This window comes from Physeter macrocephalus, chromosome 7 (genome assembly GCF_002837175.3).
Source record: "Physeter macrocephalus isolate SW-GA chromosome 7, ASM283717v5, whole genome shotgun sequence".
Lineage (NCBI taxonomy): Eukaryota > Metazoa > Chordata > Mammalia > Artiodactyla > Physeteridae > Physeter > Physeter macrocephalus.
This window is the reverse complement of record NC_041220.1, coordinates 24,459,845-24,475,634: the sequence shown is the minus strand read 5'-3', so window position 1 is coordinate 24,475,634 and position 15,790 is coordinate 24,459,845. Positions and strand designations below refer to the sequence as shown.

Here is a 15,790-nt window from a genome sequence, read left to right as displayed (position 1 = left end):
TCCCACATGCCGCGGAGCAACTAAGCCCGTGCGCCATAACTACTGAGCCTGCGCTGTAGAGCCCACCAGCCACAACTACTGAGCCTGTGCTCTGCAACAAGAGAAGCCACCACAATGAGAAGCCTGCGCCCCGCAACAAAGAGTAGCCCCCGCTCACTGCAACTAGAGAAGAGAAAGCCCGCATGCAGCAGCGAAGACCCAATGCAGCCAAAAATTAAATAAATGAATAAATAAAAAAATTTATTAAAAAAAGAAGTGCATTTTCAAATCACAGAACAGGTGATTTCATGTCATTACACTCTTCTCAAGAGAGCTACTTTATAATTCAGATGTCCTAGAAGACAAAGTCTGTCATTTCTTCTGCCTTAGTAGCAAAACAAAGTTTAGCGTAAAAAATTATGTCTCACCTCACTGTATAACTATATCCTTGATTAAACAAAGTAGTCTCAGAGTCATTTAGAATTATGGTTCCATTATATGTTTGGTAAAGAGTCAAATTCTCTTTAACAAAATTGTGAGCTTCATTACTGTAAGCATGTTTGTAGTAATTGCATCCTTCATAGAAAAGTTATATAAAAACTATAAAACAATTTCCTACAGTAGTGACGTATAACTTAATAAGCATCACTGCTCAAATATCACACACATAAGAATAGCTTCAAAATGAATTCCAACTTCCAAGAACTGAAGGTTACCACCACTTGAATACTGAGGATTTACTGCTACTCAATTATTTAAAATGAAGCCTCAGCAAAAACAGAAAAATCATTCTTTTTGGTCTTAAATTTCAGTATTCACTATGTCATTAACTGAAGCAAATGCCAAATATCAGAGTGAATGATGGTATATTTCTTAAGTTAAATTGAGACATTTTACCCACAAATTTTCCAAGGCTATAAAATTCCATTTGCATAAGAGAACACATTCATCTTTTCAAATATGAAGAAAAGGCAAAAACAAAAATAGAAAGAGGAAAAAAAAGAGATAAATCTTGTCTAAGCAAGAAAGCAAAATCACCCCAGTGGTATTTTAACAAGAGCCTTACTTGACATGCTAAGATCCTTAGTTTCCTGAGTTTCGTGTCCACATTTAGGGCAGGGAGGCTGTTTTCCTTTTTCTTGCTTAAACACCTTGCTCCTTGTATGATCATCACAGAAACAAGCCTATATAGGAGAAATAAAAATGAGCAAGTTAAATAAGTAATTCAAAAAATATATGAAAACATCACTTAGTATTTCAAGGAAATGTAAAGTTAAAGATATACTTTTGTTAGAGCAGAGATTAAGAGTTTTGTTGGGACTGGTCATGCTCCTGATTTCAATTCCTTAAAGGAAATGGTCTCTGCCAGGACTCTTCTGAACTATGACCTAAACACAAGACAGAAAATGTATGCAGGGTATGATATGGAGACATGTTTCTTCGTAAATATGAGTATTCACAAAGCCTCTGATGTCATAATGGTGACCAGCTTATCTACCTGCACAGAGCACACAGGCTAACTGGGGACACAGACAAGTGGAGAGGCAGCTACACACACTACACATTGCAAGGGAAGTGAAGAGAAGCACCAAACCAGACCCAGGATTCAGGAAAGGCTGCCTGGGAGACGTGAAGTCTTAGCCGAGATCTGAAGGAGAATGGGGGTGCAGCAGGGTAAGCAAAGATGGAAGAGTGATCTAAGGCAGAGGAAATGGCACAGACAGAACTGGAGAAGAGTTGGGGGAGAATTAAGAGATAGGGTTAGGAGTATTAGTAGGAACCAGAGAAATGACTCTGAGAGGCAGTGAATCAGCTACACCTGTTTAGTGATCTTTGACAAATGGAAATGCTGGAGACAAGGGCTAAGGAAACAGAACATTATGGAAATCTTCACTGTACTCAAACTCTACCAAACAAGTGCATTTTGACATAAGGTAAAATATACTCTCATCATTTTGGTCAGAATGTTCTCTATAAACATAAGGTATAAAAACACTGAGCTAAGATTCAGAAGACACAAGCACTAGTGTCAACTCTAAGACAAGCCAACTGGATGACCTATGAAATGTCTCTAAGCTGTCTCAACTTCATTCACAATCTCTAAAATAAAAGAAGTAAATTACATAATGTTCAAGGACCCTTGTAGATTTATTATAGCTATAAATAATCCAAGAGCTGGTGGATGAGTATGGGGATTAAAAACAAAATCTAAAACTAAAAAATATAAAAGTATACCTTACAACGGAGACAGGAATGCTGACCAAGCCGATTGCATGAAACACCTGTGAGGGAAAGTACATAATATCCATTTTCAAACTTGGAATGAAAACACTATTTTCCACAGATTTATACTTGATGTACTATCTTAGGTCAATTATCAACGTTTTTTTTTTTCTGTCTCATAACCTAGAGGATACAAAAAATGAATCCCCAGCCAGATGCAAGGAATCCAGCCAATTGCACAGACACAGCATTCTTTTATCCTCCAATCTCCTTCTATTGCTCCAAAACTAGGAGATGGCAAACTTCATTAATGATATTTAGGAAACTGAAATGGTAAAACATTTTTTCAGTGACATTGGCTGGACTCTTCACTTAAGGATATAACAGTTCAGGACTTCCCTGGTGGTGCAGTGGTTGAGAATCCGCCTGCCAATGCAGGGGACACAGGTTCAAGCGCTGGTCCAGGAAGATCCCACATGCCACGGAGCAACTAAGCCCGTGCGCCACAACTACTGAGCCCGTGAGCCACAACTACTGAAGCCCACGCGCCTAGAGCCCGTGCTCCACAACAAGAGAAGCCACTGCAATGAGAAGCCCACAAACCGCAACGAAGAGGAGCCCCCGCTCGCCGCAAGTAGAAAAAGCCCACGTGCAGGTACGAAGACCCAACACAGCCAAAAAAAAAAAGGATATAACTTCAATTTTTAAAAGAATAACTGTCTCCATTAATATATATTCTCTCCTCGTGTTGTAGGCTATTGCCATTTTTTGCAAACTTCTGATATGAGAATAGAATACTTCAGGTGGAAAAGCGTGACTATGAAGAGAAAATAATACTCAAGTGGGTAGGAAAAACAGATGGAAAAATCCTAAAATATTTTATCTCTATTTTAGTCAGTAAGTCACATTAATTTTGGTCATTATCTACAATTAATGCAAATATTAAGGCAAATAATGCTCCTAAACTTAAGAGCAAATATTTTAGAAAAGCCAATTTGTCTGGCACATATTGAATATGCCAAAAAATGGAAGACAAAAATAATTGAGGTATAGAAACAAGAAAACAAACTAAGCCTTACCCTGATATAGTCTAAATATAAACTGTTAACTTTCAATTCACTTAGAGGTTTTGAATAAGTAAAGAAAACAAAAGGAAATCTATCTTTATAATTCAAATACTGCAGATGTTTCTAAGTTGGGGATTCTTTTAAGTTTGCCTGGGTCATGGGGAGCTTTTTCAATCTGAACAGGAAAGTTTTTAAAAACTCAAAGATGATTTCTCAATTATGTGCATTATTATTGCTTCTGTCCAACCATCCTGCTTCTTTCCACAGTGACACTGCTATTTCAGATGGATTTATATTACCTGTCCTACATGCTAATAATAAAAGTAAAAATCAACTGAGTACTTACTATATATATATATATTAGGAATATATAAGTATACCAAATTACTCCAATAACTGTATTATTTCAGTCTGTGGAGGAAAAAACCTGAAATCTCAATCATTTCTACTTGAAGATATGCCTAGAGAGTAATTAGGTTCATTCTTCATTCAGTCAAAAGAGGATATATATCACCAAAATGCTATAAATCCCTTTCAAGTACAGAACCAGAACACAGACTGAAAGTACAAGGTGCCCAACCCAATTTCCCTGTGCACCAGGCATTTCTGATACAGAATCTTCTCCCATCCCCACCACCTGAATCTTTGACATGCCACAATGACACAATCCCAGGAAACTCGTTGCTGTCTATCACACCCTCACCCTTACCGCCGGGAACCCAAACCACTAGGATGGGATGTGGCCTTGCCAGTCTTCTTCCCCCAATTATACCTCAAAAACACACAGGCACTCCACTTCACTGCCCTGTTATTTTTCTCCCCAAGAGTTAAAATCTTGAACTTATATAAAAAATGCATTTCTCCCAGATTCTAAAAAATATTGTGACTTTCCTAGTTTTAGATTGGGGAATGGTTTTCTTTTTAAATCTATTTCTATGTCTTCAGAGTATTTTAAAAGAAAGCAGGTTAGACTACATCAAAGCCTGCTGACAATAGCCATTTAAATTAGAAGTCACCAGGCCACTTGCATTATTTTAAAAAATAATGGCAGAGTACACACATGTGTTTTGTTTTTGTTTTTGTTGTTTCCCCTCAAAACATACTTCCCACTGGTTATACAGGTAAAGAAGTATTTTATAGAATTTCCGTATCTTCCAATTCATAGTTGTACGGTCAAATCCAAAAATGATGAGATATGACCAATTAAGGGAGTAGAAACAAAGTATCTTTGGGACTTACGTATGATTAGGACAGTGTTTCAGAGAAAATATTTCAAGTAGTGAATGGCAACTGGCAAAGGAAAAATGGCAAAGAAAAAATGAAGCAATGAAAAAAAAGGAAGACGGTAAATTACAGTAAACCAAGGAAACCTGTGACTCTGCAATGAGGATGACTTGAATATGAGGTATCAAAGGCACGGTAACAGATTTATCTTCAAATCCTTTCAATTATTCAGTGTCTTTATTTTTCCTTTGTCTTTTACCGAATCACTGTAACTTCTTGATGGAAATATAGCCTTATCACTTACAGTTGCCTGTCTTTGGGGTTTAAATGCTACGGAATACACAAAGTTCCCAAGTCCCAAATAAAATAATTCAATTTTTATATTATACATTCTGCAGAAGCCTAGGAACAGCTCAAAAAGGCTAACTACTCTGAGATGTTCCTTTAATCTTTTGAGATTTTCTTTATAAATATCACAAGAATTACATATGTGTGTGTATGTGTGCCTTAGACCGATGACTTATCAAGTTTAAATTTATAGATGAGTAAAGGGATGAGCATTTCAGAGCAGAGCAAGAACCAAATTCAAGAACGTGAATTGGGAATTTCAGTCTTTCCTACAGTGGTATCTACTATTTAATAAGGGCTTTCTCGGTGACGGTTACCGTACTTATGCTTTATATGGATTCTCCCTTCAATTAACTCTGAAAACATTAGCATCTTTCTTTAATACATAACAAAATTCAGGTTTAGAAAGATTTGGTAAGTTGCCCAAAAACATATGGCCAATAAGTAGAATTCAAGCAATGTCTGAATCTAAAACTTGAGCTTTTGAGAATCAACAGACTAAAAATAAAATAAAATGCAATCTATCTCTAAAGATGATACCATGAAACACTGGTTCTCAAACTAGAATATACATGAGAGTTAAGTGTGCAGGTTAAATACAGATGCCTGGCACCTGCCACCCACTTAAAGACAGAATCTCCAGGGACGAGGCCTTAACACCTGTACTTTTTAAAAAACCTCCACAGGTGTTTCTGATGCACAGTCCTGTCTAAGAGTCACTGGAACCAACTAGCAGGAACAAACTAGGGGTGTACCACTTACCTGGGGACACCTGAAAACGGGGGGGCGGGGAGGGTATGTTAGTTGTTATAATAACTTGGAAGTGAAAATGACATTTAGTATTCAGGATCAGGAATGCTGCAAGTCCTGCAATGCCTGATCAATCCCACAAAATGAAGAACTGACCCAACCCAAATGTCACTGGCACACTGTTGGACGAACATGGACTATATGTGTTCTGAATTTTTTCTACAAACAGAAAATTACTGAATTAAATTACAGTCCATAAGAGGCCACATGAAAAACTAGATTTCTTTTTCATTAAGTTTAACACTTATACTATTAAGAATCTTGGGTATAAAGAACATCTAATATATGAAAACTTACATTTAAATGTTTCCGCTTCTAAAACCTGGCAGCTGGCTTGATGTTCAAACTGATCATCTTCACAAAGAAAGTTATGGCAAAAAGAACAGCTGAAAATTCTGCCTCCTATTGGATTAAAGAACAAAACCCACAAATGTAAATATGATAAAGTTTAATTTTAAAAACTTATCTGTAAAACTGCTCAGAAAAGATGGCAGGTTATTTCAGGTTTACACTAAAATAGCACGGCAGTTTTTGTTCTGGCAAAGGCTACAAAGAAAACTGACAAATGGAACCATAAAGGAGTGAACTCCCACTGTACCCTGGCTACCCATATATACTCACAATGCTCAGAGACACTTCCTCCCCTGCACCTCCCCTCCCTACCTGCCTAGGTAAAAATCCTAGTATTGCCTGTTCCTGCTGGTATAAATCCCTTTTCCAAACTAAACTGACAACCAAAACAGTGCCAGTACTTACGATTGATAGTATCCTAAAAAAAAAATCATAAAAAAAGAGCATCCAGAACGTTTCAAAGTCAGCCTTCACTTCCAGCAAAGCTCGTCATTTGTATGTAACCACTCACCGTGGTCCCAGACACCCCGTTCACATTCCACACACTCAGCATCGGTAAGCGGGCAGGCACAGGCATGTGTACTGAGGCACTTCCTACCATGACAAACCCAAGCTTCACAGAAGTCACATATTGCACCCTGCAACCAAAGAACATGAAAAATTAACCTTTGACACAACTGGCTGCAGCCATAGTTTAAGCAGTGGCAACCACCAAAATTATATACGTTTAGCCACTTATCAACCTTCAGTGATAACGAGTGGCTTCATTAAAGAAAATGTACTGTTTAAGCCAAAATTAAAGAGTGTTTCCTGAAAATCAAACTACTTCACCAATAGCTATTTACAATATACAAATCTGTAACTCAAAAGAAAAAGAAGCAAAAGGGAAACTATACACTTACGCTAATATTAATCATTAAAATAAGTCAGAGAGCTGACGGTGTTGCCCCCAAACTGAATTTTACAATAAATCAAATGAAGTCTAGAGCCCATAATTTAAGCATTCCTGTCTATAGCAATTCTGGTAACTAAATTAAGTTTTTTCAAATACTAACATTCCTGACTTAAGAAAGTTCCTTCTTACCTGTGTCATTTATAAAATAAATATATAGCTTTTCTAGAATAACAGAGAGAAACTATTAAACTTCTGCCAGCACCTTTTTTAAGGCAACTTATGCATTAAATCATTATTATATCTCTTTGTTAAATAGAACTAAAATAAAATATTTGGAACTAAATGACAGGGTAAGACTTTCCAATTCTCTGTCAAGGTAAGACTGTAAGACTACACACACCTTTAATAACACAGTGACATCTACAGAACACTAAGAGCTAGAAAGAATCTTAAGGAAATGGAATTGGACGGTTTTTCCTTTACAGGTGAGGAGGGACAGGGGTCTGAGACTAAGTCCAAGTTCTAGAGTTACATTAGAGCTGAGCGGTGATTCAAATCCAGGTCTTCTAATCCTCAAAATTCACTGTTCTACTATTCAAGGCACTGTAACAAAAGTGGAAAAGAGCAAATAGGAAGAATGTTTTGGGACCTGTAAAAATAGATTACCAGTGTAGATAGCAAGTCCTCGAATCTATCTCTTGGATTACTCAGGGTTCTAGCAAGAGAAGAATGACACATTAAACTGGGTAATCCAGGGGCGTTTAAAGAGATAATTCACAAAGAACAGGGAAGGGCTTCGAAAAAACGTCAGGGATGATGCAGATACTACCCCTAGGGCTGAAGGGCCAAGGGCAGGGAAGGGAGGGAGGTTCTACAACCGCAAGAGAGAGCCAGCCGTATGCAGAGGACTACCTGGTCATATGGAGAGGAACTGGTGGCCAATCCATGTCGAAACCAGGACAAGCTGGTAGGGAGTAAGCTGGGAGAATAAACACCCGGATCATAATTTCCTCCTATCATCAGGTCTCTTGCCAAAGTCCTTTTTGGGCAGCTGAACCCCAAAAGAAGCCCTAAGTAAGACACTGATCCAGCCCATCACACAAGTCAGGCTCCCAGGGCAAATCGGGGGGAAGAGTCGGGGAGAGGGAATCTTAATCAGCAAATAGAAGATGGCCAGAAAAATCACTTTTCTAGAATTTACAGCTAACGATGCATGATTCTACTTTAACGTATTCTTTATATAAGAGATCATTCATACTCATACAACTCAGTGAATTAAAAAAATAATAATTTGATAAATCTAGACATAAGCAAACTACCAAGGAAGATTACAACAGTTTCTGAATAAAGATAACACTGATGATCCTATACTTAAAGAATTTTCACAAGATGATTATGAATAATTCCAGCTCTTCTATAAGATAGCCACTCATGAAAAATATAAAGGTCTGCCTCATGATGAAAAATTACGTGTTCTTGGAAAATTATGAATATTCTACTATAAATATTACTTTCCTCATGGACTGACATTTGGACCTAAGAATAAATTCACACAATAGAATATAGTAAAACTGGTCAAAAGGATAACAATTTTTTGGGGAGAAAAAAAGCAAAATGCCTCACACAATGCAACTGTTTCTATTATTTAAAATGACGAATTTTCTTTGAAACGTCTACACGTAATGAAGAGATAACGACGTGTAATGAACTACATGTAACTATATGTAGTAAAGAGCATAATTCTGTGTTAACTATGTACTCTTTTTTGAAACGTAAAGCTTTAAAAAAACAATCCTAGGTTCTTTTGGAACTATGTTGCTTATTTAACCAAAAGACTGAATCTTAGTTTAGCAGCACTTTCAGTATAGTAAATAATATTTTGTGATGTCTAATTAATATATATTAGAAAGGTATCACTAACAAATGAATGTTGTTTAGGTCAACATTAGATGAGTTTCCCTTCCTTATACATTTCCCAATAAGAAAGAAGAAAGCAGTCAAAAACAAGTGGGTAATAGGTGAAAATCATACAAAAACATGCCACAGATAATCCAGATAACTCCAGACTGATTACATTTAGAAAAAAATAACTGCATATTGGTCAGAATGCCTTCTCCTTATCCTTGGAAACCTACTGGTCTAAAAGATAACTACAAGAAGCTTACCACCATGGCAAGGCCAGTACTGTAGACACCAGCATGTTTTATGACACAGTCAGAAGACTTCATCATGCACTTTGTTTTCCCTAGCAAAGAAACAAATTTTCACTATTAGTCTTGCAAAGTAGTACATACAAATATTCACTAATTCCTCTTTTTATCTAGCCCAAGTTCCTGTGGAAATAATTTGAAAATAAAGAGAGACCAGCACTATTTACTGCTTATATAACTGAAAAAAGAAAACGGATATAACTGAGACCTCATTACCTGCGTCAGATTTTTTGAGATTAGGAGCTTATAAGACAATTCATGTTTGCACTAAAATCAAAATTTGAAGGTTATGCTTTGTAATCTAATAATCACTAAAGCAGTTAAAAATCTTGTGAATTCTCAGATGAATTCAGGGAGATTTTTAAATGATATGCTTTAAAAGTGAATTTTACATTTTATAATTCACAATAAAGGCAGTCTGATTTGAAGTTACTGCTTCTTTCTTTCGCTAGAACATATCAAACCAAAGCAAATCAAATAATAATTATGCAAATTATCTGGTTCATTTTTTTTATGTTTAACCATAGTTAAAAATTTACAAACTTAGCCCCCGGGTAAACGTTCTTCTAAAAGAATTGTCAAATAGTGCCCAAATGAGCACAAAAATCAGGAATATAGTGATAAAGCTAAAAGTCACAATACAGCCACAAGAGCTCTTGTCTAGCAGCGGAACTACCAACCCGAAACATTGTCAGGAATTCACTTATCACATGCTGTGAGAGGATTAATGGTGACATATTAACCACGCATCTCAGACTCCACAAAGCAGAACACAAAAGAAAGAGAAGACGCTCAGTTTTCCACTACCTTGATTACCTAAGAAACAAAGCTAGACAACAGGAAATGGGAAGAGAGACGGGAAATGAGGGGCAGCAGCCCCCCAGCTGCTCCCTGTCCAACGCTAAGGACAAGAATCGGTGAGTGGGAAGTGTATCCGTGCACAGCACCACAAACGCTGAAAACAGGGGAAGGGCCTAGCGACGGCTAATCGCAATCTTCTCCACAGTCTATTTTCTCACTCTACATCCATTTGTCTTTTGTAAATAAGGATATAAAAACTGGCAAATGACTGTCTATCTAGGCCAGTGTTCTCTTTTCCATTAATTACAGATCTCAAAGCTGTCTCTGAAAGCTAGAGCTACACTAGAAACATTCAGGGATGTGGCCCTAAGCCTTCCTAACTTTTTGCAATGTTATCATGCATAAACACATTTAAATGAGCATATCTCAAACTGTGTTTCACCTGAAACTATTATCCTATAAGCAAAGGGGATACTTGTTCAAATAAAAGTTTGGGGGACAAATCTGGAGTAAAGACAATTAATCAGGTTTCTTTACTGGAGGTCTTCAGAACCTTTAACACATACATAGGTAAAAGAACTCTCCCAGGTGGGAATGAAGGAATGAAACACGCAGCGTGTCTCAAATGTATGCTCTGCTTTAAGAAATACCTACAAATATCTCAAGTATTCTGTGGAAGACTATTTGGGAAACATGGATCTTGTTGTTCGATGAACTACTATTTAGTTTTACTCTGAATAATCATTTACTCTGAATAAAAGTTTCCACTTACACTTGGGAACTAGTTAAGTGGCTTAGGAACTCTATTCTACTCACTTGGGAATACATGTGAGGAAATTCAAGAATCATACGCTAAGAACCAAACAGAAAAACAACTGATCACAAAAACTGGCACCAGGTAAATGTGGAATAAAATTATTTTCAAGCCTAACACGCTGCAGGCAGTATCAGCAGAAATCAAAATTTAAGAAAGTAAACAAAGGATATCGACAAGACTAAGACAGTATAAATAAAAATGCAGCATCACCAAATGTTATTAGTCTGAAATCTAATCTTTCCATGTTCAAAACAACATGTGGTACCTTTATCTAAACTGTACCTTAATTCTTTTCCAGCATTACATCAAAGAGACAAAACCAAGACTTGACAGTTTTTTGATAGGCCAAATAACATTTTATGTAGTCTTATTAAGAGTAAGGTATAACATTACTGTAAATGATAGGATAAACCCACAGGTTCAAACTGATTAAATGCCAAACAAATGTTTGATAAAAGAAAAGCACGTGTTTTGATCATATACTTACCACACTGTGCACAAATCGGTAACTTCTGTACAGAATTACAAAAATAGCAAAATGCTCTATTCTTCTGTCGTCTTGTCATGTAAAAGAAAATTTTAAAATTTAGTCAATATCAGATAAAAGGTCAGTCTATATTATTACATATAGATAAAGAAATAAATAAAAATTTACCTCTGACACTTGTCACATTCCTGTAAAATATAAAAACATAACATTAATCTTTTCTACTGGCTGAAAACTGCAAAGTTACTTAAATTATAAAGAATACCATTTTTCATGTTAAAATTTCAGTGACATTTGCCCAAACCCTCCAATTCCACCCATGAATACAAGCATCTATACATACTTTAACAACAAAGGTATGTTTGGGGGCATACCACACTAGAGAAAGAAGTGGCCTTTTCACAAAAGAGGCTAAATATAGTAGTGGTCTGTTTTTTGGATTTTTTTTTAAGCAATCAGAAAAATAATACAGAATGAACGCAAGAAACAGTAGAGAACACAGTATGTTGAAGCTCACAGAAAATCCAGAATTCTAAACATGGTATTAAAAGCTCTCCACAATCTGGTCTCTAACCACTTTTCAAACCTCCCTGGCCTATTCTCTTTAGATTCAAGTCACTATTTGTCAGCCATTCTCAACATATGTCTCGTATTTCTTCTTTTCCATGCCTTACTTATTCTAATACTTTTCCCTGAAAAGTCCCTCCTCACTTCTGTACCTACTGGAAGTCCTGGTGATGATCCCACCTCCTCTGTGAACTGTACCCCATCCCCATACTCACCTTCATCACCTCTTAGTCCTAATGAACCTTAATCCCAATTGTACCTTTTCTGCAGCACTTACCAAAGTCTAGCCCTCACTGTATATATTTATGTATGAGTCATTTCTTTGTCCTCCTTCTCTTCTCTAGAAATCACCCTGACATGGACGAGGGAGTCCCCACTGTCCTATCTGTGCTATGTAATCTCGCTCCCCCTCACCCCCCCCCACCAACCCAGTACAAATGCTGGTTAATCCTGGGATGGGCACCCACCCAAGCCCAACCCATCAGAGTTCTTTCCCTCTCTGAGGGCAACAATATGTGATGTGAGACATGGGAGCTATGGACCCAGTGGCTATGAACCCCCAAAAATGGAATAAAACAATCTGAGAAAATGGAACTAAATAAAAGCAAAAGACAGAACTACAAGTTGTTTCAGGTTCCAGCTGTCCCTGCATCCCAGGTACATCCATGCCCTTCCCAACTACACAAGTTAGCCCATTACTTATTCAATAAACTATTTCTCCCTGAAGTTACTTAGGTTGGATTTCTGTCATTGATAAACATTAAGTAATACAGAAAACAACTGAGCTATAAGCTTGTGGAAACCAGGACTGTGTCATTCAGCTATGTATTCCCCACAGTGCCTAAAATAGTACCTGGCACAGAGTAGGCAAACAATACACATATGAGGAATTAAGTCACATTAAGCATTTCATATGTGTTCGATGAAATCAAAAAAGAAAAAAAAAAGAAGAGTGGAAACAGAAAAAGTAGAGAGGCGTGGAAACAAGAAGATACGGGACAACTCAGAGAAATATGGTCAAAGGAAGGGAAGAGGTAATGATGACTTAGGATGAAAAGGCTCCAATTAATAGGACAAACTGAGGAAGGCATACTAGGTTAGAGAAGCTGGAGAATGTCACACAGTTCCTAGTATGTATTCCTATTCAATACACATCTATTTGTCACTAACAGTAGCCAAGCTAATACGACAGGTTTCAGAAATAACAAAATCAAACAAAATTCACCACTACTCAGTGTTAATGAAAACAACAGACATGCCTTTAACATAGATTTATACAGTTTTTCAACTGATAACCAAAAAAACTGTTACCATTGAAGCATTGCACGGGTGTTTAGCTAAATCGATAGTGCTTCTTGATGCTCTTAGTTGCTTTTCACGTTCCCGGCGATTCTCTGCCTTCTTCCTCGCACCAGTCTTTTTTTTAGGCATCTCCCCTTCTTTCTACACAAGCAAACAGAGAAGATATAACTGCCTTGTTGCATTTGCTATTTTAAAGAAACTAATGACTAGCAGAATGCAATCTTCTAATTCTCATTAAACTTTAAACTCAACCCTGCTATTTTGATGGTTAAGCACATTTTAAGCCTTTATGCATCATTTAGCACACATCATCCCAAATAGATGGCTTTTAAAATAAGGCGCTTATTTGTATTACCAAACAGTTCTAAAAAATGTAAACATCAGAAAGATTTATCCTAACAGCCAAAATGGTTTTCTTTCCCAAAGAGCAAAAGAAGTTTATCTGATATTCAATATTCTTTAAAAATTACTCTGTACCAAGTGAAAAAAAATTATTAGGAATATATAAATAACAAGAGTCATTTAAAAGTACATTATTTACCCAGTTTATATCACTTTTTTAAGCCATATAGTCAGATGACCTGATGCTGCCAAGTCTTCAAGTATGTCTAATTTCTCCCATGTAATACCTAAATAAAACATCTAATAGTCAAGTCAAATGACAACATTAACTAAAAAGCCAAACTACCCTCTCCGAAAAGATATTAAAGGCATCAGAGTAGCTTTGACTCCCTGAAAGTTGCCTTTCCCGCTACTTTTACCTGCAGTGAGCATGTAATTTTAACAGGGTTCAAATTTAACTGTATGTGTTTACCACACATATCAAAATAAGGATTTTAAAACTGGCTTTTATCAGGTAGTTGAAAGAACTACCTCATTTAGAAAAACAAGGTTTTCACTAAATAACACATTTTTATTTGGCTTTTTATCCCATCTGAAGACACAAGTTCCCTGAGGATTCCAGCCCTATCTTTCTTGACAATGTTTGCCTCCCAGCCCTGCCTGGCGTAAATTAAGCCTTAACAAATGAAGAGATACACGAATGAATGAGTCCATGTGCTTGCTTTGAAACAGAATCTCAAATTTCTTAATATTCTTCAAAATACGTGTATTTTTTAAGAAGTCTTTCCTAAGAGTGGTTCTCAAAAATCAACTGTGGAATTCCCTAAAAGCACAGATTTAGACTTCTAGGCTCTATCCAAGATCTACAAATTCCAAACCTCCAAGCACGGTTTTAAGTTTCACTGGTGACTGACACACAACCTTCCTGAAGACAAAAATATTCAAAGAAACCAAAGTCGTGTCCATGATACAGGGAGAGTTCCATGAAAGCACACCTTGACGCTTACATTTCTCATTACAATACAGCAAAATCATACACCAGCTTGTACCTGGAACAATACTAAGGTCACTCATAAAGTTGTCCTACTTTCCGGGTTTCAACTCTGATGTTGGAATGCGCAGTCAAAAAACCGCGCGGTGGTTAGCTGCAACTTAAAAATATGAACAAACCAGACAAGGAGGTTTAGTGGGTGGTTACCTGGAGTAACGTCCAAGTCCACTAGGTCACCCTTCCGGTATTTACAATGACAAAACTTACAGGGTGAAAAGTTGTGTACTGCCCTCGCCAAAGGAGCTAAAAAAATAATCACAGGGTGATCACCGGTTGAATTTTCTGCGTCCCCCGGGGAGAACCCGCTGGGAAAGTTGGGCCTCATTTTTTCCCCTCTAGTTTGTTTTGTAAACTTAAAGAGTGAATTCTATTTCTTAGCGTTATATGGGTTTAAGCCCTTCTCCAGGAACGCTCCCACTTCTTCAGGACGTGGCCCGTGTCACGAAATGAGAAAACAGGCCCGGGGCCACTGCGGCTTTGGAGGCAAAGCCTGCAGCCGGAGGACCCAGCGGGGTGCAGGGGGAGCCCAGGGGAGAGTCGGCGGAGGTGCCACGCGACTCGAGGAACCGACGGCCGTCCCCGCCCGCGGGGCACCCTCCCTCGCGCGCGCTCCGGGCCGACCTCGCTCACCCTCGCGGGGAGGCCGGGCTCACTCCGGGGGCCGAGGGGCAGGGAATGGCGAGAGGCCCGCCAGCGGCGGCTGCAGATCCAATTCGAGGACCACAATTCCGGGGAAAAAAAATGCTACTAAGCCCCAAGGAAGGCGGACAGAGCTGCTTCCAGGCACTACGAGCCGGACCGGATGTCCTCTGACGTCAGCACGTCGACACGGGAAGGCCCGCCCGCTACTGTTCGCTCCGCCCCGTCACTCCCGCTTCCGCGGGGGGCGGGTCTCCCAATCCCGGGCGGAGGACCAGACTGAGAGAAGAGGAAAAATGGGGGTAAAGAAGTAGGGAAAGGGTGGAAAAGGCACCTCAGTTTTATGTTTTCAGAAAAAATGTTTTCATCTAAGCGAAGAGAAAAATCTAAAAAGAAAAAGGAAATGAACTTACCACCTGGTAGTGGATCAGTTGACTCAAACAGAAAATTCTTGCCTAATTCTTCTGGAAACTTTCTGCTACCCGCATATTTTGTGCCCTCACATCCCACTTTTCGTGTTTGCTCCACAAGTTGTCCCTTTAGTTGTCCAGTGAAGTCCTGTACTACCCTCCTTTGTCTATTTCCACTGGCCTTCTGGAATTCCATTCTTTTGTGAACAAATTCTTCCACATTCTGAGCCTCTAGTGTGTTTGCTGCCTGTCCTTAGATGAAACATA

At 38.1% G+C, this 15,790-nt stretch overlaps 1 protein-coding gene across 4 annotated transcripts in view; it reads right to left on the bottom strand.

Annotated features, from left to right (window-relative positions):
• ZNF330 (zinc finger protein 330) overlaps nucleotides 1–15,277 on the bottom strand; it is a 17,724-nt gene extending 2,447 nt beyond the window's left edge. Inside the window, exons 1-10 of one of the 4 annotated variants that reach the window (XM_007108038.4) lie at nucleotides 15,105–15,277; nucleotides 14,622–14,717; nucleotides 13,091–13,222; nucleotides 11,381–11,400; nucleotides 11,213–11,283; nucleotides 9,063–9,142; nucleotides 6,514–6,640; nucleotides 5,949–6,053; nucleotides 2,215–2,261; nucleotides 1,046–1,163 (exon numbers count right to left, since the gene is read on the bottom strand). In XM_007108038.4, coding sequence (XP_007108100.1) covers nucleotides 1,046–1,163; nucleotides 2,215–2,261; nucleotides 5,949–6,053; nucleotides 6,514–6,640; nucleotides 9,063–9,142; nucleotides 11,213–11,283; nucleotides 11,381–11,400; nucleotides 13,091–13,210 — 688 coding nt within the window. In that variant the 5' untranslated portion in view covers nucleotides 13,211–13,222; nucleotides 14,622–14,717; nucleotides 15,105–15,277. Of the gene's footprint in view, nucleotides 1–1,045; nucleotides 1,164–2,214; nucleotides 2,262–5,948; nucleotides 6,054–6,513; nucleotides 6,641–9,062; nucleotides 9,143–11,212; nucleotides 11,284–11,380; nucleotides 11,401–13,090; nucleotides 13,223–14,472; nucleotides 14,573–14,621; nucleotides 14,718–15,095 lie in introns of those variants that run through there. The other 3 variants (XM_007108040.4, XM_007108039.3, XM_007108041.4) reach the window with 3 other exon arrangements.
• Between the last annotated feature and the right edge of the window lie 513 nt (nucleotides 15,278–15,790).